Source organism: Canis lupus, chromosome 18, assembly GCF_048164855.1.
Source record: "Canis lupus baileyi chromosome 18, mCanLup2.hap1, whole genome shotgun sequence".
NCBI classification, from domain to species: Eukaryota; Metazoa; Chordata; class Mammalia; order Carnivora; family Canidae; genus Canis; species Canis lupus.
In genome coordinates, this window is record NC_132855.1 from 57,668,449 (window position 1) to 57,689,087 (window position 20,639).

Here is a 20,639-nt window from a genome sequence, read left to right on the forward strand (position 1 = left end):
TTGCTTGTGCGCTCTCTTTCTCTCTCGGTACATCAAGTAAATAAATCTTAAAAATAAATAACTAAATAAATAAAAAATAAAAATAAGGCTCCAAGTAGAAGATCAACTGTAGATATGACTCACCCAGAGTTTGCACGAGGTAGAGCTAGAGATGGGGCTCAGAGGTCCAGAGCGCCACCTTGACTACCAGCTCTCAGATAAGACTATTACAGGAAGGTTTTTGAAAGGTAACAAATAAACTTCAATCTAATTCCATAAAGGTACCATAAAGATTTCTGAGATACACAGTACCTGCACTTTTAATATTTGGTGACTGAACGGACAAATGAACGCATTTGTGTATATGAATGAATGAAGGCATGAGTTGCAGAGGCCAGTTTCTTCCAGTCAAGCTTGCTGTTGTGGCATTTGCACACCACACCTCCTGGAGGGTAAGACAGACAGAAGCTGGCTACTGCTTTTGCCTGACCTATAAAGGTCCTATAAGGCTCTGAATGGTAATTCAAAAAATAAACATGTAGGTGCTCAAAAATATAAATGTCACATCTGCTGTAGCTCTTCATCTCCTTTGCCGCGCTGTGGTTTTCCGGTTGATGGAAAGGTTTTATTCAGATCAGCCATTTCACTTTTTCCTGGAGGCACTCTTAATCTTTGTGTTCTAACCTTTAAAGATCTAGGCTTCGGTTGCTGCCGTAATGATTTCCACTGCCTGGCATCTACATGTTTAAATTCTGCCAAAGAACTGCCCACCTCCTATTTTGGTCAATTGCAGATGGAGCCTAATGAGGAGCAAGAACAAATTGGGGGGGTAAGAGAGGCCAGCTCATGAGTGACCAACCAACCCATCTTTCTCTCTCTCTCTCTCAATACCTGGGTCAGGGGAAGGAGTAGAGCCATGACCTCCCCTCTGCCACAGGCAGTTGCACCCCATCTCCTTCTCCTTGCAGCATTCTCTTCCACAAAGATTCTGATGAACATTTTGGGGGCGCTGAGGACCACCAAAGAGGGAGGGGAGAAGTTGGGGGCTTTTAGTGGCTGGAGCACTTTATTGACAACATTAAAGTCTTCGTGGATAGGTTCGGCCAGAAATTAATTACAGCCCAGTTCCCCCATTTCTCCCTTAGGTGACAGTCTTCTGTTGATGTGTGCTGCTGTGAAAGTAATAATAGGTTTCAAATGTTTGTGAAAAACAGAAAGTAATTACTTGCTGTGATAAATCAGTCATCTGAAGTTTCAGCTTCTCTCTGCTCCATGTACGTGGCAGTGGGTCTGTTTCTTTTGTTAACTTTAATTATATAGCATAGGAGCATTTTTATTTTTCAGTTTTCAGAAATTTTGCCTTTTTCTTTTCTTGGTTTCCTAGTTCTCCGGGGATGAAAGTATTGAAATGATAATGACACATAACTAACATTTGAACAAGGGAAGCATATGTCTGCCAGGGAGCTGATTGCCTTAGTTAAGTTTTGTAGCTATTGGCTATTAGCTATTTGCCAGTTTCTCTAATGAGCCTTAAATATTTACTGTTTGTGGTGCAGAAGGAAAGAATGTGCTCTCAGGCATTCTGAGGTTTCTTCTCACCAATAGCATATGTTTAAATTACGGGCCCCGAAGCCAAAGAGCCTCTAATAGCACTTTTCCCTTTTTTAAATTAAAAGAAAGAAAGGAAGGAAGAAAAATTTCCAATCAAATCTGCAGCTCCTTTCCTGGGGTCCTTTTTTTTTTTTTTTTTTTTTTTCATTAGGACCTGCATGGATCTGCTTGGATGATACTGACCCCTTTGTTAGCTCACCTGCAGAATAAGAGAGAAATATCCTTTTGACAGCTATCTTAAAAGAGATCCTTACCCAAGCAGATGGAGTAGTGAGGACCCTATGCTAGCCAGCATGATATATTATTACAGGTAGGTATCTTGCCGTTAGCCCCAAAGCTGGCTCACCCCTAAAAATGTGAACTATACATGCTCATATTTCCTTTTAACTCCTATAATATGAATATTAAGATTTTGTGTTCTAATGTCTTGTCCATTCCTGATCAGTGAGCTGTCATAAATCCTAACTTCAAAGGCTTGCTTAATCTCCTGGATCAAGCTGTCCCTTACTTAGAACAGTAAGTTTTTCCCTTTCCAATATTAATCTCTCTCTTCAATCTGTCATTTATATTTAGAATCAAATAGAAGGGCAGTAAGAGTGGAGTGTCTTATTATTTATCTCATTTATTAATTGGTTGTCTATTAGATAATTCTTCTGTATGGAAAATCATACTAACTGGGGACTTCTGAGCTTTTTCACTGCAGTGATAATTGGTGTTCGTGATGTTTGCCCCTGAGACTGGAAGATCCCATCCATCATCAAACAACACTACTGCATTTAGTATAGTTTTAGCATTATGTCATTATGTTTACTCTTTCTTTTAAAAACTGATGGCAATATGATATCTCAATTTAAGTCAGAATCTCTGATTACAACTATAACCCCTTATTTTCTTCCCATCCTGCACAGTGGAGTTTTTATACCGCTGTAATTCTGTCATAGTGTTTCAGTTTTCCACATAGAGGTAAGACAAGGTAGTAACAATAAATAGCTTTAATTTTTTTTTATTCTACTGTTGTTAACATTATTACCAATAACCGCTATGTATTGAGCACATACTTTGTGCAAGGCACTCTACGTATGTGATGTACACACATTATCTTATTTAATCCTTATAATAACCTAGTGTGCTTAGGTATTAGCATTTTCATTCTACAAACGGGAAAATTGAGTCTGAAAGATTAAGTAACCCAGGGTCTACACAACTAGCAACTGACAGAACTATGATTCAAAGCCAGATCTATCTGCATTTTAGCTATTGTTCTATACAGCTCATGACAATGTAATGCATTAGTATTTCAAGAAGATATACCACAGCCTCAGTGATTTTTATAGACTCTATTAAATGGTGATGATAGGGTGTTCCTTGTTAAAAGGGCTTCAAGGAGGGGTAACAATTTTTTATCTTCCCTGCAAGAAATTGAAAGATGTTTTGTAGGTCTGCAGGAATAAACAAAAGGAGGCCAAAAAGATTATCAGAAAAGATTTTGGCACAGCATCTAATGCCTGTCTAGGAATGATCACAGTTATTGTTAGGCTCAACCGAAGCAGGAAGGGGTGTAGGGCCCCTGGGAGCTTTTACACAGAGGTCTTAGAGAGTGTCCAGGTCAGGGAGGAAGGCTGGACCAGACAGCACAGGGAGAGGGCGGTCACTGCCAAGCATAAACCCTAATTCCCCAAGTATCAGAACACCTACATATGGTGGTAATACAATGACTAATGAAATGAAATTGCCCTTAAAGAGCGTTTAAGATACTACTGTGGTTTTTTAGTGAATTTTAAATATTCAGAAAGCAGGGGAAAGCAAGAAGATAGGTGTTTTTGTATGAATAGAAAACCCAGTCATTTTAAATATTTTACTTATTTATTTAGCGAGAGAGAGCAAAAGTGGGAGGGGAGGAGCACAGGGAGAGAGAGACATGAGAATTCCAAGCAGGCACAGAGCCCAACTCAGGGCTCAATCTCACGACCCAAGCTGAAATCAAGAGTCAGATGCCCAACGGACTAAGCCATACTCAAGCACCCCAAACCTAGTCATTTTAAAAGAAAAATAAAAGGAGTGATTTATGATTGACATTTGTCATTGTTTGACCACTTAGCTTCCAAATCTCCTTCGGTGTGTAGAGAATTCCCCCACAACATGGCCTTGGAGGGAGACAGAGCCCATCCACCATCATAATAACACAATGTCGGGGCTTACTTCCTATATGGGGACCCAGCCTATAGCAGGCCAATCAGATGCACCTCCTCCAGATTAATCAAGGAGCTAGGGACTCCGAGTTCAGGGGTAATGGAGAATCATAGGAGGTGGCATCAGCAGCGGTGGCACCTTCCAGTTACCTGGGGTAGTGGCAACAGAGTGGCCATGGCATAGCCAGCGAGCAAAACATGGTGTTCTGTGTTTAGCAGCAGTGGTGGTGTCTTCATGAGGCTGTCTGTGCAGAGTGATTCTAGGGTGATTCTGGTGTCATGATGTCAACTGCTGCCTTTGTTTATTCCTGCTCACTTCTCCAGTCTGATTCTCCTGTCCTCCTGGCTCCCCTATGAATTACCCAGTGTCCCTTCAATAAGTCCTTCTCTGCAACTTACAACCTTGATTATTATATACATACATGGTAAAACCTAGTGAATTGAGTAAGTTTTAGCCTTTAATTCTTTCCGTCCTCAACAAAGCTTGGTTTTACATTATTACTCATTACTATTAAAGTTTTCATTTCAACTTTAATTTGATTATTACTTATCAATATTGAAGTTTTTATATAAAGTTATGTCGTATCTCTTTATCTCAGCTAATTCTATAGTATACCTAAATATCCATCAAGAAATTTTAATATTTTGGGATCCCTGGGTGGCTCAGCGGTTTGGCGCCTGCCTTTGGCCCAGGGCTTGATCCTGGAGTCCCGGGATCGAGTCCCATGTCAGGCTCCCGGCATGGAGCCCGCTTCTCCCTCTGCCTGTGTCTCTGCCTCTCTCTCTGTGTCTGTCATGAATAAATAAATAAAATCTTTTTAAAAAAAAAAAGATTAAAAAAAAAAAGAAATTTTAATATTTTAAGGAGAAAGGAAAATCACCTGGTTTGCATGCCTTGAGGCTTGGCTCCCATAGCTGTGAAAACATAATTATCAGTTCTGTGCATATGTTTCCAGTATCTATTGCTGTTTAATGAATCATCCCCAAATTTAGTACCAATACAGCAACCATGACATTAGTTCTATTGATTTAGCAGATTGACTGGAGCTCACCCATACGAGTCTGCTGGATTGTCTGGTGGTGTCTCACGTGGCCATAATATGATGGCAGCTGGACCTGAAACATCCAAGATGTCTTGTCTTAGGTGACCAGTGGGGACAGCTGGAAGCCTCGGTTCAGCTGGGTTGTTCAGATGGCTAGGTTCCTCTCTTTCTCTCTTCCTTTAGTCTCAGAGATTCTACCTTCCACACAACTCTTGCATGTGGTTTCTCCATCAGGATAGTCATACATTGTACATGATGACTTAGGGCTCCCAAATGCATGCAAGTAGAAGCTGCCAGGCCTTTCTAAAGGCTTGGACACAGGACTGGCACAGTATCATTTCTACCACATTCTGTTAGTTAAAGCAAGTCACTGGGCTAGCCCACATTTAGTGTAGGAGAGGACTACATAAAGGCATGAATAATGGAAGCATGGTTCATTAGGGGTTATCTTTGGGATTTAGCTACCACTATATCTGAACTTGAGGCTGCAGATTAGATGCTCCATGCCTGGTACAGTAGGCATCCAAGGTATTTGTCAGGATTATTTCAGTTGCAAGGAACAGAAACCAAATCCAAATGACCTTATGCCAAAAAAGAGAATTTATTGAATCATGACACTGGGATATTCCAAGGGATGACTGATTTGAGACATAGTTTTATCCAAGGATTCAAACCATATGAACAGGACTCAGCCTTTTTTTTTTTTTTTTTCTTTCCAATCAAGCTCCTGCTTTTTTTTCTTTCTTCTCAAGCTCTTGCTTGGCTTTATTATTATATAGCTTATCTCCCCATGTGGCAAAAATAGTAGCCTCAAGCTAACATCATACTTGTAGCAGGAAATCTTAGGGAAAGAAACCTCCTTTCCAAAATTTATACAGCAAATCTCATGGAGAGACTCTGATGGCCCTCTCCATCTCTGAGCCAATTGCTATAGCCAGGGAGAAGGGGCGTTCTGATTGAACAGTCCACATCATGTATCCTCACCTGTTGTGAAGAGTTGATGGGTCCTGACCTCATAGCAAGTGTTCCAGAAAAAAGGAAAGCTTCCGTTACCAAAAGAAGTGGGATGGAGCCTGGAAAAACAAAAACGCAATGTAACACCTACACCCAATAACAGTGTGCTGAATGAATAAAATATAATAAATCAGTGGCAGAGGCAGTAAAGTACCAAGTTTATTATGTTCCAAAAGGAGAGAGACACTTAAAAATCATTTTATGGAAAGAGCTAGATGGAAGTGCTGTAGGACACTATTCAGAGTGGATTGGAATAGAGAAAAAATGCAGTTTTGAGCTGTACTTTGAAAGAGATGAGATAAATTTAGAGGAGAAGGATATTACAGACAGAGAAAAGGTCACTTTGTCCAGAACCAAAAGCAATTAAAGAGAGAGAACTTCCCAAAGTCTAATTTTTGGGTGCAGCTGCCCTCCTTAAACTGTACCTTTAAGAAATCATGAGCTCGGTTACTACAGTAGCTTGTAGTTTCCAATTTAGTTGGATCCAAGGAAGAATTGTTTTGTAACCCTGAATATGATGAACGGATATCTCAAGGGTTAGAGGGGCTCCTACAAAAATAAAGTTCCAAGGTGACTGTAATCAAAGGGTTAAAAGAGAAGATATTTATTTATTTATTTATTTATTTATTTATTTATTTATTTATTTTTATTGGAGTTCAATTTGACAACATATAGCATAACCCCCAGTGCTCATCCCGTCCAGTGCCCCCCTCAGTGCCCGTCACCCAGTCACCCCCACCCCCTGCCCACCTCCCTTTCCACCACCCCTTGTTCATTTCCCAGAGTTAGGAATCTCAAGAGAAGACTTAAAAATATATATATTCACTTGCCCTCTGTCACTTTGATTAACAGTAGGTGCTGAATTATCAGAAATAATAGTAATCTGCATTTCTGTATTTATGATCCTCCTGTGAAGCTGGAGGTTTCCACCAATGTGAATTAGTTGAACCCCTCTCTGGCACACTGAGGAGGAAAAGAAAACAAGGCCAGCTCCCTCCTCATGCCCTCCCTGAAACCCAGTGAGTGGGGATGGGAGGCAGTATGAGGAGAGAAAGAGCAAAAACTTACTATAGTCTCCTTGAGACTGGCAAAAGGAGAAAGCAGAAGGCAGAATTGAGTTAAAAATTTGATTCAGAGGAGTCTTTCCATTGGCTCTCAGATTACTTACATCATATAGTCTTTGCAGAAACCTTGAAAGTCTTCATTATCTAGGACTTTGAGATGGTGTCATTTGTCCCCTTCAGCAGGCTGGAAACTGGCTCGGGAGATTGGAGTCACTGGCCAAGGAATGATCCTGGTAGGACTAGAACTCAGATTTTCCGTCTCCTTGGTCAGGACTCCCCCTCCCCCTCCCCAAGACTCAGTACCTCCCATAGGCTGATGTCGTCTTTCACAGGGTTCACATCTCCCCAAACCCCTGCCCCGCCCCTCCCCGACACACAGTGCTGTCCTAGGGCAGTGGCAGGCAATCTCAGGAAAAGGAACATCATCTCCTTCGACTGGTTTAAACCTCTCCCCCCAGTTTCTTTCACAACTCTAGGGGTGTCTTGTTAACCCCGGCCTCCATGTTTGCCTTCTCCAAGACTAGAAGAATATTGCTGCTAGACACTTCTTTATAAACAGAAATTACTGTGTGATAATAATTATGCCTTCTGTTCACTATCTGCACATACTCCTAACCTTATTAAGTAAATATAGGAAGACTATTAGTTTTATTAGCTTTTGATATTGGTATTGCCATGTTCTCTTTTAGCTATAAATATCTGCTCTGCCCACATCAATTTGAATCTTTTTTTTCTTAAGCAAATTAAAGTAGAAATGATAACACAATTACTATCTGAATTCTACTAAACTCTAAGTCAAAACAAAATATAAGAGCTGTGATTATGTGAGAGGGAGAGACTGGAGGGGGAGACTTCTCCTGTTGCAAAGGCGCAGGAAGTCAGATCCTTAGTAGGAGAACCGGGATTTCTTAGGGCAGCACCAATGTGGTGGGTGGCTGGACTCTCGTACCAGTAGACACAGTGCAATTGCCCAGGATTGGAGTCGGAATGTTGACACTGCCTTGTTGAGTGCTAACTCTGGTACTAATCTGCTGCTTCCGATTAACATTTTCCCGCAGAAAAATGTTCATACGAGTTCTTTTCCTGAGCCCAAGTTCATGACGATGACTTAGAGAAACACCCTTAAAGTGCTGGGTAGACAGGGAGAATCTGTATACCTGTGACCAGCTTGAAGGGAGCAAAAGTTTAGTGTTGGGGTCACTCACAAAAAAACAGATTCTTACTTCCTCCCTGAAAGGAATCTATTCAGATTTAGACACCTGCCATCTGCCTTGAGAGAACATTCTCAGCTACCTTGCCATAAATATAAATACTATACTAAATAGTGAGTAGACATGAGAGGATTCCTAAACCCCAAAGTGGTTTTTCTAAGCCATCAGGAGGGAGCAGGAGGAAGCCAAACCCCAGTACAGGCCGCCTACTTGGATGGTTTTCTTAGTTTGATCATAGGAAGCAGAAGACCTGTCTAGACCAAGGCATGATCATCCAGTGGGTAATCTTTGTCTAGACCAAAGCATGATCATCCAATGGGTGTTCCTTGTCTAGACCAAGGCATGATCATCCAATGGGTGTTCCTTGTCTAGACCAAGGCATGATCCTCCAATGGTAAGAACATATTTTCTTATGTCAGGAATAACAGTCTCATCCCAAATATGTGGCTTGATATTTCCTTTGTATCCATTAAGCTTCCATTTCACATTAGCACCTTGGTGGACCTTTTAAAACAGCCTTTTTTTAGGCTCTTACACATCTTTGGAACCATGTACCATTGGGAGCTTCTTACACTGATTTCCTTAATGAGTAGAGCCACATTTAAGCACAAAAGCATATAATTTAAACAATTTCAATATCTAAAGCATTTCCTAAAGAAATCGGTTGCTCTAAGTGGTTATGACAGACTGGCAAGGGGTCATCCATTCATACATCACATTTACTGAACATACTTGACAGCTACCATTACTGGAACTTCAAAGATGAAGATCCAGTTTGTGCCTGTACATGACGTAGCAGGGTGGGCTCAGTAATGAGAACAATACAGTGGGATAACAAAACGGAGAGGATTAAGATATGAAAGGACATTAAAACCTCATAAGATTCACTCCTGGTTCTATACCCAAAAGAAATGAAAACATGTCCATGCAGAAACCTGTACATAAATAGCATTATTATGGATAATAACCAAAAGGTGGAAGCAATCCATATGTCCATCACGGGATGAAGGGATAAACAAATGTGGTATATCCACACAATGGATTATTATTTGGCTAAAAAAGATTGCAGTGCATGAGTGAATCTTGCAAACATTATGCTCAGTGGAAAAAGACAGTCACAAAAGATCATATACTATATAATTCCATTCATATAAAAGTCCAGAATAGAGAAATCCATAGAAACAGAAAGTAGGTTAGTAGTTGCCCAGGGCTGGGTGGCAAGCAGGGGGGATGGGGGCGTGGTAGCCAAAAGGTACAGGGTTTCTTTTTGAGGTGATGAAAGTGTTCTAAATTCGGCTATGGTGATGGTTGCGCATTATCTATAAAGATGATAAAAGCCATTGAATTGTACACTTGAAGTAGGTGAATTATATGGTATGTGAATTATACCCCAATAAAGCTGTTTTTAAAAACCGAATAAGACCTAAAACTGAGAATAGTGGTAAAGAATGATAGGGAGCTTGTCTCTCTCCCTCTCTGCCCTCTATCCCCTCTCTCATTCTCCCTCTCTCCCTCCTTCCCTCTTCTCCTTCTCCTGCCCCCAAAAGGGAATCACTGTCTGTGGTTGAGGACAGACACTGCCTCTGGACGTAAGGGGACACTTTTAGTGCTCCTGATGATTTTTAAAAATCATTATTAGGAGTTGATTGTGGAGCTAATTAGGACGACAGAACTTCCAGCTAGACAAAGAGAAAATTGCACGTGGGAGGCTAGTGATGGGTATTACTAGTTGGAAATCTGACAAACACTTCCATCCCAGCTGGAGGAAGACTTTCTTATTACAGGAAAGGAGCCATGCTGCAGAAGGCTGCTCAAGAAAATCCCAAAGTTAAAGTAGATGCATCTAATGAAAGAGAAAGAATCTAAGACTCCATTATAGATATATCAAGTCAAGAATAGCTAAAGAAATGTAAGGAATTCTATTGTTTTGTATTTGCAAGAAAGATTTTTTTTTCCTCTTCCGAGTTTTCACTTGCTCCCAAATTTCTCAGTTTGGCTTGTTTTAATAAGTAGACAGTGATTTTAGTTACAAAGTCCTGATTTAAAATTCTAAGTGTCTGATCTCCCCAGTAATCCACACCTTCTGGGATTATAAATGATGACTCGTTATTGCCACCTGATGACAACAAAAAGTACAGCCCTTCTAGAAATACTAGCCTTTTTAGAAACAAATGAACCCCCCTTGCAAGCTGAAATGCAGAATCAGTGATACAGAGATGGTGACAAAGTCTCTTTAGAAGGTTCTCTGACCTTGGTGCTCGAAGGAGGCCACCTTGTCATAGGCGTCTTTAAGGAGCACGAGGTCTTTTCTTACAACCACGTTACTCAGAAAGCAGTATTCTGAGTGATTTTCAATATATTATATTAACGTGGTAGATGTGTGTTGCCCTAAGCCTATCACCATTTTCTCCTGCAGTTGTAGCTGCTGTCATTGTCCAGTGGCTGCCACTCTGGTATCGGTGGCAGCTGCCAGCCTGTCGTCACTATTGCTGCTGTCATCACCATCACAAACAAGCTGTTGCCTCTGCCACTGTCTTCCTGCTGCTAATGGGACTGATTGGCACCTCTCCATGCCACATCAAGGTGCAGAAGCTGCTCACCACCCCAGGCTCTGAGCCATCTGACACCCTTTACTGCCACTGCTCATTACCACCCTCATAGCGATGACACCAGCTGGGACCAGCCCAGCCCTGAGCTGGGTGGCTTTGCTGGTGAAGGGAGGGTGATAGTCACCTTGCTACCTGCAGAAGCAGCTGGGCCTCTCAATGAGACTGGACCTGGGGACTCCAAGAGCCCTACATCTTTAAGGGTCAACAAGTTAGAGCCCAGCATCTCTCTTCTTTACTCGTCTCTGGAGTTGATGATAATTTGAAACTTCTCCAAGCACAATGGACAGCTTAGTCCACTTGCTCCTTGCCCTGTGCCTGCTTAGGTGCTCACAATCAGCAATACTATGCTCTCCCTGACCATACACCAAATTTCCGTGCCATGCGTTAAAAGTTATGTTAAAACATTTTGCATCATGTCCAATATTTTTCAAAGCTTGTGAGGTTTAAATAATATATAGGACTCGCGATGGCAGGCCTCACAACTGTATTTCCAGAGAGAAATAAATCCATAGCTGAGAAAGAATAGGAGGGGAACAAAAGTAGCCAGCAGACATCTGGAAGCTGGAAAGAAGATGGGATACAGTTAATGGATAAACTGGTGGGGAAAACCTCTGGCTAGAATGTGCAATGAGTGCTTTGGAGAAGTTGCAGGTTTATAATCAACAGTCAAAAATCGGAATGCCAAGAGAAACAGAAAAGAGGGGTTAATGACAATTTTATTAATGTGAAAATGTCATAACAGCACTGTTTTATTTAGCCTTTCAAAATGCCAGCATCTGGAATTTTTTTCCTGAAAGAGCCACCTTCAGAAATATTTAGGGACAGCTGGGGCATCTGGTATGGCTGTTGCAGCTTCAGAACAAACCCACTTCAAGTGTCATCAGAGAAAGAGGCTTCCCACCTGACAGTTGGCACCCCACCTGCTAATCCTAAAGAGAAACAAACTTACCTGTTAGCACTTTCAGCATTACCTACTTCACACTCACTCCCACCAAGAGGAGAGGCTTTTTAGGAACACAAGCCAACCTGTCTTTAAAGGGCTAGCATCCGACTAATTGGAGTCATAGGAAAAGAGACGAGAAAATGAAAGGCAAGGGAAAGGACTGCCAAATTGGTAGAAACACTTTTCTAAAACTAAGGGCACATGTCTTCACAGTAGAAGAGTCTACTGGGAGCCCAGTGCAGTGCATGAAAAAAAAAGCCTGACCTAAAGACAGCCTTGTGAATTATCAGAATGCCCAAAGTAAAGTTCTTTTAGCTTTTAGCTTCAGTGAGAGAGGTAGAGAAACAAGTCAGTGGCGTCAGGCTTGTGATCAATAGCACTTAGTACTAGGAAGTAATGAAGTGATACCTGCTTCCCAGCTCCGAGGAAGTACGATTTCAACCTAGAAACGTATGTCCAGGGGGTGTATCAGCCATACTGAGGGCAAGATGAAGACATTTTTAGAATTATAAGGATTCAGAAAGTTTACTTCTCATGCTCTTCTTCCTGGGGAACTGAGGATGTATTCAAGCAAAACAAGTAAATAAACCAAAAAATTAGAAAACATTATGTCTAAAAAACATCTGATCCCACTCAGTGAAAGGGCAGCCCTGAAGCTGGCATGGAGAAGAACCAGTCCAGTTTGTGGTGATGGGATACAATACCCTCTGGAAAAGGGCTCTGGGAAGGGAAAGCCTCAAGAAGATGGATAGTATGAATAAGAATTAAAAATTAAATAAATAAATAAATAAATAAATAAATAAATAAAATAAAACCTTAAGCTATGATAAATCTAAAGGATGCAAGAAAAAAAGAAAAACCAATCTGAAATTTGTAGGGGGAGGGGAAACTACAAGAGATTCACGGTCCGAAATCAAAGCAGACTTCCAGAAGCCTGCTCTTGAGGAGGCTCAGTGCTTATGACTGAAGGAAATGTACTCCTCACACAGTACCAGGTCTGGCGTGGAGCAGCATGGTATGCACACTGGTGTAAATGCTGTTTTCACCATTCGTCATGCAGCAAAGCAGGAGGGACCCAGTTGTGTTTGTAGGACAGCCCAGGCAAAACTAAAATGTAGCTGAGAGAGAAAATGGAAGCCAGTGGAAGGAAAAGGGGCCCAATAGAAGGTGGCTTGTGGACCAGAGAGGGAGTAAGAAAAGTTTACAAAAGGGTCATTAAAAAAAAAAAAAAGGAGGGGTCATTAATGGCTTCCTCTTAAAAAGCGAGGGCAAGCAAGAGATTAGTGGAAGTCAATATAGTGGTCTAGGTAGTTAATTACTTAAATTATAGAGAGCAGCGTTTCATGACTCAGTGCTCATCATGATTAATGCCCTCCTTAATCCCCATCACCTATGTCACACATCCCCCTATCCCCCACCCCTCTGGGAACCATCAATTTGTTCTCTGTAGCTAAGAGTCTGTTTCTTGGTTTGTCTCCAACTTTTTTTTTCTCTTTGTTCATTTGCTTTGTTTCTTAAATTCCACATGTGAGTGAAATCATATGGTATTCATCTTTGGCTGACATATTTCACTTAGCATTAACCTCTCTAGCTCCATCCATGTCATTGCAAATGGTGGGACTTCATTCCTTTTTGTGGCTGAATAATACTCCATTGTATATATGCATTTTATCTTGCCCGCTCTCTGCTGTTCCTTCCTCAAAGTCTATTGGCTTCATGCCCCACAGTCCCCTCAGTGGTCCCAGGCTGCTTCCTACACTGACAAGCATCACAAAAACATCCAGCGGGAAAAGACAGTTTCTCTCCTTGTGCTTTGGTTTTGTCTCAAGGAAACATTGCTGTAGACCTCCTCTCATGTTTTTTTTTTTGGGGGGGGGGCCCAAACTATATCACACACCCTCCTCTAAACCAATGATTAGCAATAGAAATGGACTGCTGCCTTAACAGCTCTTCAGCTGACTTCACTTGGTTGGAAAGTCCCTGGAAATAGCAACTTGTATTCCAGCATGAACCTAAGACTTAGGCGTGACAACTGGTACCTCATCTCTCTCTTACTTGATAAGATTTCATAGCAGTAGACCCACCAAGGAAAAGTTGTTGTCTCTGTAGTTCAATTACAGACATAATTCAGAGGGAGAAAGACCACCGTGACTGTCTGGTAGCCTTGTTCAGTAATCCTCCCCTGAGATCTAGAAATACAGATCCCTTCTTTCTGACCTATGTATCAAATCAAGATCCTCAGAGCTGCTAAGTCGAGTTTTTCTTTGATTAAATAGCTTTGTAAAATTTACAGGTCCTAAAAGATCCTTCATGCCTTTAGGTAATCTATAGTTTTACAACAGCATACAGATTCTATAGAGAGAGAAGGATCTTGTGCCTCTTCTCAAAACTTCCATGTTTTGCAACTTGGCAAAGTGGAAACAAAATGCAAAGCCCAGGTTTCGATCCCAGCCCTACCACTTACTAGAAGCTGCATAACCTGCAGTAGTTTCCAGACCTTGCAATGCTGTAGTTAGCTCTGAAAATGGAAGTGGTTTGCTTACACTGTAGGGTGGTTTCAAGGCTTAAACAAAACTGCAAGTAGTATAAATACAAGGAGGATGGGTAATTGCTGACTCTTCCTATAGTAACATGCAAGAGGGATATGTAGCACTTGGTTCCCCGAGTTTTATGTGTTTGATAGTCACCTAGTGTTATGGAAAAAGTGAGTCAAATTAGGCAAGGCAGAAGAATTTGATTCTCATTTGAAGCATGAATATAGTGACAAGAGGAGAGATGAAAAGCAGCAAGGGTAAAGACCAAAGGGTGAAGATATCCATGCTTTTGACCAAGTTTTCTCAGTCAAAGACTGCAGAGCCGCCCCCACAGTGCCCTGAGCTGAATCCTAGGGAGCTCCATTGAAAGGGGATTTCAGTAGAATGGATCCTTCACAGAAGGAGACCACGGTCACTTCATTTCTTCACTGAAACACTTTGAACTATAAAAAGAAATCAGGCTCAGATAATCAAAAAGCATGAGATGATGGATAAAATATGTTATAGGATTTTAATTCAATAATAATTGAATTTCCTTAGCAAGACAGACTCAGAGAAGTTCAAATGTATCATCTCAATTAGTTCCAACCCCCATCAATCAAGACCAGGGCCCGGTGTTAGACTTTGCACCCTTCCCATCCTTCACCAAGACAGCGAGATAGAAGTCTTCCCATGGCTGCAGCATCCATGGCTTCATACCCTTTGCCAAGAGTGTTTTAGGCACGATTCAGAAGTGAGTTGTCCCCGTTCCTCCTCATGGGCTTAGTCCCGAGTGGAGACATCGTCATGCCAGCTTCCTCCCTGCATTTCTTCTCTGAATGGCCTCAGAGCGGTTGCTCTGAGGTTCAAACAGTTCGTTGAGCTTCCGGAATGCCATGACACGACGAACTAAAGACTTCCCGTGACTTTTTCCGACTTATTATAGTCCCCCAACTGTGGCCCAGAAGTTCTTGAAAAAGCACATATTTTTCATGCCGGTATTCCAGTTATAGCATCGTCGTCCTCAGCATCTCACTGTTTAGCATCCTGACTCTGAACCCTCTGTAGGGAGATCTTTTCCAAATGCCTAGCACTCTGAAGCACAGGGCACCAATATAGTAGCTTGTTTTTCTACTGTTTCCTTTTTAAAAAGTCAACACAGGAACAAAATCTGGTGCAGTATCGGCCTCTTTCACCCTCTGCGGACCGTGCAGTGGGGTAGACATCACATCTTTCTGAGGCAGGTCTGGGAGGCAAGAGGCTCAAGAATCGCGTGTTGATTGTGTAAGAATGGGCTTAGCTGGCAGCCGGGCCCTGTCTGAACTCATCCAGCTGAGAGGCACCTGCACCAGGCGGATGGGCATTGCTGCACTTTTGCACATCAGATTTCGGGTTTCAACATGCAGCCCCAGATGGAGAAGCCTGAGACTCCCCCATGGTGGTCGAGGGAACACATAAAAAGACTCAAGCCTTTATTAATTCCAGGGCATATAACATGTTGCCAGAATAAAAATATTTTTCCCAACTGCTGTGTCGATACTCTAGGCATCTATACTTATATTTATGCTCTTTGAGAGCCACTGCATGTAGTCAGCTGTTTAGGAGTTGTTGGCCTCTCTCATTTGTCTTATGTGTCTTCTAGATTATCTTAGAAGGCTGAGCTGAATTGGGTGGGTAAATTCATCTCTTTTGAGAAATCACCTGCAAAATGTTATTTTATCCTCTTCTACTTCTTTCTGATTCCTTAGTTCTCCCTATCTCTTCCTTTTAGTATATTCACACCGCTCTTAGACTTTTTCCCCTGTTTCTTACCTTATGCCCCATGGCTGTCCTCCGTGGCCCCCTATCCTCATCTTTTCAGGTGGTAGTGGGAGGTCTGGACCACATGGGGCAGGCACACCATGGGACGCTTCCCATCTCTGTACCTTAGCTTCAGGAATAATGAGGGGCTCTTGGAAGCTCCCTGGGCTATAAGTTTGAACCAGCTCCCTCCTCAGATTTGACTGGCTCTGGGTGAGGGCCCTGGGAATGAAGGTGAACATCTGCTGACCCCAGCAGTCTCAAAGCGCTCAAAGGGCCTGTGTACAGATATGCATGTGTGTGTGTCTGTACCAGTAAATCTCAGAACCTGAGTTCCTACTTCTGGTGATACGGAGGTTACTTCTTTCATTTCCTGCCTGCAACGTGGAAAGACCTGCCCACCTTAAATTGCCCCACTCTCCTGCTTTCTGTCTGATCTGAAGAGAGATCCTGACTAATCAGAATCACAAGTGGGTGAAAGAGAGCTATGTGCAGCTTTATTAGTAGGTAGATGTGCACGCACACACCTGTAAGTGTGGTATGTGTTCATGTAGAAAAGATGAGTCTCTCTATACAAAGACACAGATACTTATATGTATATTGGGGGGTGGGCAGTGTCGGTGTGTGATATTTAGAGTCTAAACCATGTATTCCTAACACGGAGTGCATAATGGAGCTTCAGGGGGGTCCGGTCGATCCATAAACCCTAAAATTGTTTATGCGAAATCTATGTTTATGTCGATTTCATTTTTTGCTGGCAAGGCAGTCATGGTTTTACTCAATTTGCAAAAGGTGCTGTGAGGGTCCCTGTCTCTTTTCTTTGACCCTCTGTATTAGCCCTCTTGCCCTTGGTACATTCACAAAAGCTAACGATGAGAATAGGCAATCACACTGATGCCGAAATGATAATAATCTTGCCAGGCCTGAGTGATTCCCTCTTTGCGGCCCTCCATTCTAGTTCCCCGTTCAGAACTGACCACCAGTCCCCAGCTCTTCAGACTGGTTGGGCCGGGCTTCCCCAACAGAACGAACAGCCATGGGGGTGGGGGAATGGGGAGGACAATGTCATAATACACAGGCTTTCACTTTGTAGAAAAGTTTACATTTGGAAAGAGTCCACCTTATTCTCTCATAAAACAAGTTTCCACTTCTAAACCTAAGAGCATTCTCCATTCAGGAGGGAAATCTGGAAAATCACTGGCTCCCAACTCCCTTTTATAATCTTTATCAAGTCCAAGCAACTCTTCCTCCAAGTTTTCAAATATTAGTAACAGACTAACAGGTTCATTCACCCTGAGTTTGGTTCTCCATAAAACAGACTCAAGGTCTGCCAAATCTGAACCTTAGTTTCTTAACTGTAGATTTTATGTTACAGAAGTTTCTGACACCCTCATTCATCAGTCTTGTCAACCACTTGTATCCAGTTAAACACAAAGACTTATTGACTCTTCCTTCCTCCAGAAGGTTCTAGGTTCCTCTCATGTCGTACTGTTTCCACCATCACTGCCCTCCCACATTTGGAATAAAGCAACAATCCTTCAGCTGGTATTTATACCTTTCCAGTATCAGCCATCCTTTGTGATACTGTTTCTCTTAAATTAATTTGTTGCTCAATCCTTAGAGCAACTTTTTTGTAGATTATCCAGCCCAAACTCTATACGCTTGGATAAAAATGATCCAATTAACTGTCCTTTCTGAACTGGCCAGCTTCTTCTCATTGTTTATTCCAGAAACTTCTATTCCCACTGATCTCACAGTGCTTCTTACATGTGACTCCATGCCTTTGTTCTGACTGTTCTTACTTAAACTTCCCACTCTCCAAAATGCATCGCACTACCACCCCTTTCCTAGAATGCTCGACTACTCTGCTTGACGCTCATTTTTCTGTTCTCTGACTTATTGCCATATATTTGTATCTTCCATAATGCAAGCACATGACATATAATAGATATTTAAAAAATACTTGTTCATTTCAAAGATGGCTTTCTAACCAGTGGAATTCAAGAGTAATAAGGGTATGTTTTAGGGAAAGCAGATAATGGCTGGTCCCAAGTAATCAATGCACAAAGTTTTACAAATATGCAGCTAATACTGAGGTCACTGAAGCTCAATTAATAGTATTCATAACATCTTCAATGTTCTTGTATGTCAGCAAAGAAAAAGATGCATATTTAATGCCGATGATTCTAAATGGTAGCCAGTCACCCCTAAAAACCAAGAATGGCACTATTATTGATCGTCTTGCATGATAGTTGGGCCTTGTCTTTGACTAATCAAGTGAATATTTAATATTGCTTCCCAAGCATATTTCTTGGCTGAAGTGTGATCATCTGGTGTGTACCTTTCTCTCTGATAAACACAACCATGTGTTTCCCTTCTCCCAAAACTGATGGCAAACACCACCGAATGTGTGTATGTCCACCTCTCTCTGTGATTATGGTATCAGATACTTGTGTATGGTTCCATTCCAGTTGATTCTAAATAAGAAAGGGTTTCCCCATCATAATTGCTGTTCCCAAAGAGTAACATAAACTGCTTTAGTCAGCAAAATATATGTATCATCTCTACTTTGCTACGTATTGAATTGCTGACTCTCTCTTCTTTAGACCCAATAGTCATTTCTTTGGCTCTTTAATTTATGTATGAAGCTAAAAGAAAAATCACTTAGTATTCTTAATAAAATGGCATAAGGTTTAGATAATTTTTTACTATGTGCAGTAAAAATGCAAATGTGTGTGGCTTATTTGCAAATGCAGACATTAATAACTGATATTTAAACAGACTGGATTAGCAATTTTACTGATATAGTCAAGAGATTTTTCCAATAATTTGCACACTCAAAATCAATTTGAATACAACATGTAAATTGAATTTAATTTTTTGATAGAAAATTGTAGTTATCAGCTTGAACCATTAAATTTACTATTTAATATATGCTTTCCAGCTCACTTGGTTAGAATTTCATTGCGCCTTATCTATATAAATTTAATTAGGCTTGATATCATCAGTATATTATAGAACTAATTAAAGATTCAGATAAGTGCTGAGGGGGCTTACTGAAACTCCATAAAGTTCCATTTGGAGAATGAGATATTCTTCCTTCAGTTCATTGTAAGAGAATGAAACAGCAAGAAGTGTATCTTGCAGTGTTTCTGAAAAATTATTTAACTGGATTTAATGTACTTACTCCATTCTTTGAAGAGCTTTTTAATTACTCTGTATCTTTGTACAGCCCAACAACAGTTATAATCTTTATTTAAAGGCTTGAAAATCCTCATTTCCCTTTCCTCCCACTGAGCGAGCAGCCTTGTATGCTGGTGTGCACGTGTGTGTATGTGTGTGTGTGTGTGTGTGTGTGCGCGCGCGGGCATAGAGGTAGGTAGGACAAGATTTGTAAACCCTGATTGAGATCATGTAATGTGTAATGGAGCTCTGGGGGGAAGTCCGTCAGTCCTCACAAGTAGAATAAGCATCCAGAGGGATCAGAGAATGCCTGCCGTAAACATAGTGAGGAAAAGAGAAAAGATGAGAAACTGACCCGAGAGGTAGTGCCTGGGCAAAGCCGAGGTTCCCACTCAGAGCTATGGCTACTTTGAGGGAATCATTTTGTAGAATTCCCTTTGAATTCCCTTGTGTCTGCATGTCTATGGTAGAGCATCAAGCAGATGAGTTTAAAAGACTGTGATTTCAACTAAGTGCTTTGTGTCTTCATTACAAAGCACAATAAAGCTCTTTTACTACAATGGAGCCACTATTACTTTCAACTGAATACGTGCTGAAATAAAGCTGCATCGACTGCATTCCCAGGGCGCTCAATGCTCTTGTCAAAAGCATTTTTTTCTCCAGCACAGACTGAGTGACACAAATACATGGTGGGGAAGAAATGAAAGTGAGAGGACAAATAACAAATGTGGGCCATCTATGACCAGGTACACCATGGTTTGGCACAGAGGCACCCAGGAAGCCAGAAAAATGGTCACGAGCCTGTGTGGTGTGATAGAAAAGTTAGGGCTTTGTGGATGGGAAGCTCTCCCACTGATGAGCTATTTGACATGAGGGCTCATCTCTCCAAAGCGTCAGTGTCTTTTCTTGGAAAATGGAAATAATCACTTCAGTCTCCTTCATGGGCTGGGATGGTGTTCAGATGGTCTAACCCATGTATGCTTCCAGATGTGGAAACTGAGGTACCGTGGAATTAAGGGCTGTGGTCACGATCACTGGTTAGCTAGTGAGTGACAGGGCAAGAACTGCAATAGATGCACGTGAGATGTCACCACATGTCTACACTGTCACATGGAATATAAAGGGACACAGGGCATTTTCTTGATGACATCCTGGCTGCACTTGATAGCATTGCGATTTCCCCCCCAAGCAAGTTATTTCTGAAACATCACTTCAGGTGTGCTCCCCAAATGGTTTGTAAACACGCGCACCCCTAGCCTGAGAAAACATTTGCAAAAAACATTTAGGTCACAAACCAGTGTTTGTTTCACCACCTCACTTGAAATGTTTCTCTTCAAAAACACTAGAAATGCTCCCCAGTAAAGCAGAAGTATAAGCCTGCATTGGGAGGGACACCACCACCTGCCTGGTTGGGTACATCAGGGTCCTCCAGGCATAGCAGTTCCATTGTGGCCTGTAAGTAGCAGGTAACATCTCCCAG

The 20,639-nt window shown here is 41.6% G+C and overlaps 1 protein-coding gene across 2 annotated transcripts in view; it reads left to right on the plus strand.

The window, feature by feature from the left end:
* Positions 1 to 20,639, plus strand: part of EXOC4 (exocyst complex component 4) — a 746,933-nt gene that overhangs the window by 705,358 nt on the left and 20,936 nt on the right. Inside the window, exon 18 of one of the 2 annotated variants that reach the window (XM_072784618.1) lies at positions 10,528 to 11,759. The exons of the other annotated variant lie outside the window; for it this stretch is intronic. Coding sequence (XP_072640719.1) covers positions 10,528 to 10,726 — 199 coding nt within the window. The 3' untranslated portion in view covers positions 10,727 to 11,759. Of the gene's footprint in view, positions 1 to 10,527; positions 11,760 to 20,639 lie in introns of those variants that run through there. 2 annotated transcript variants of the gene reach the window in all.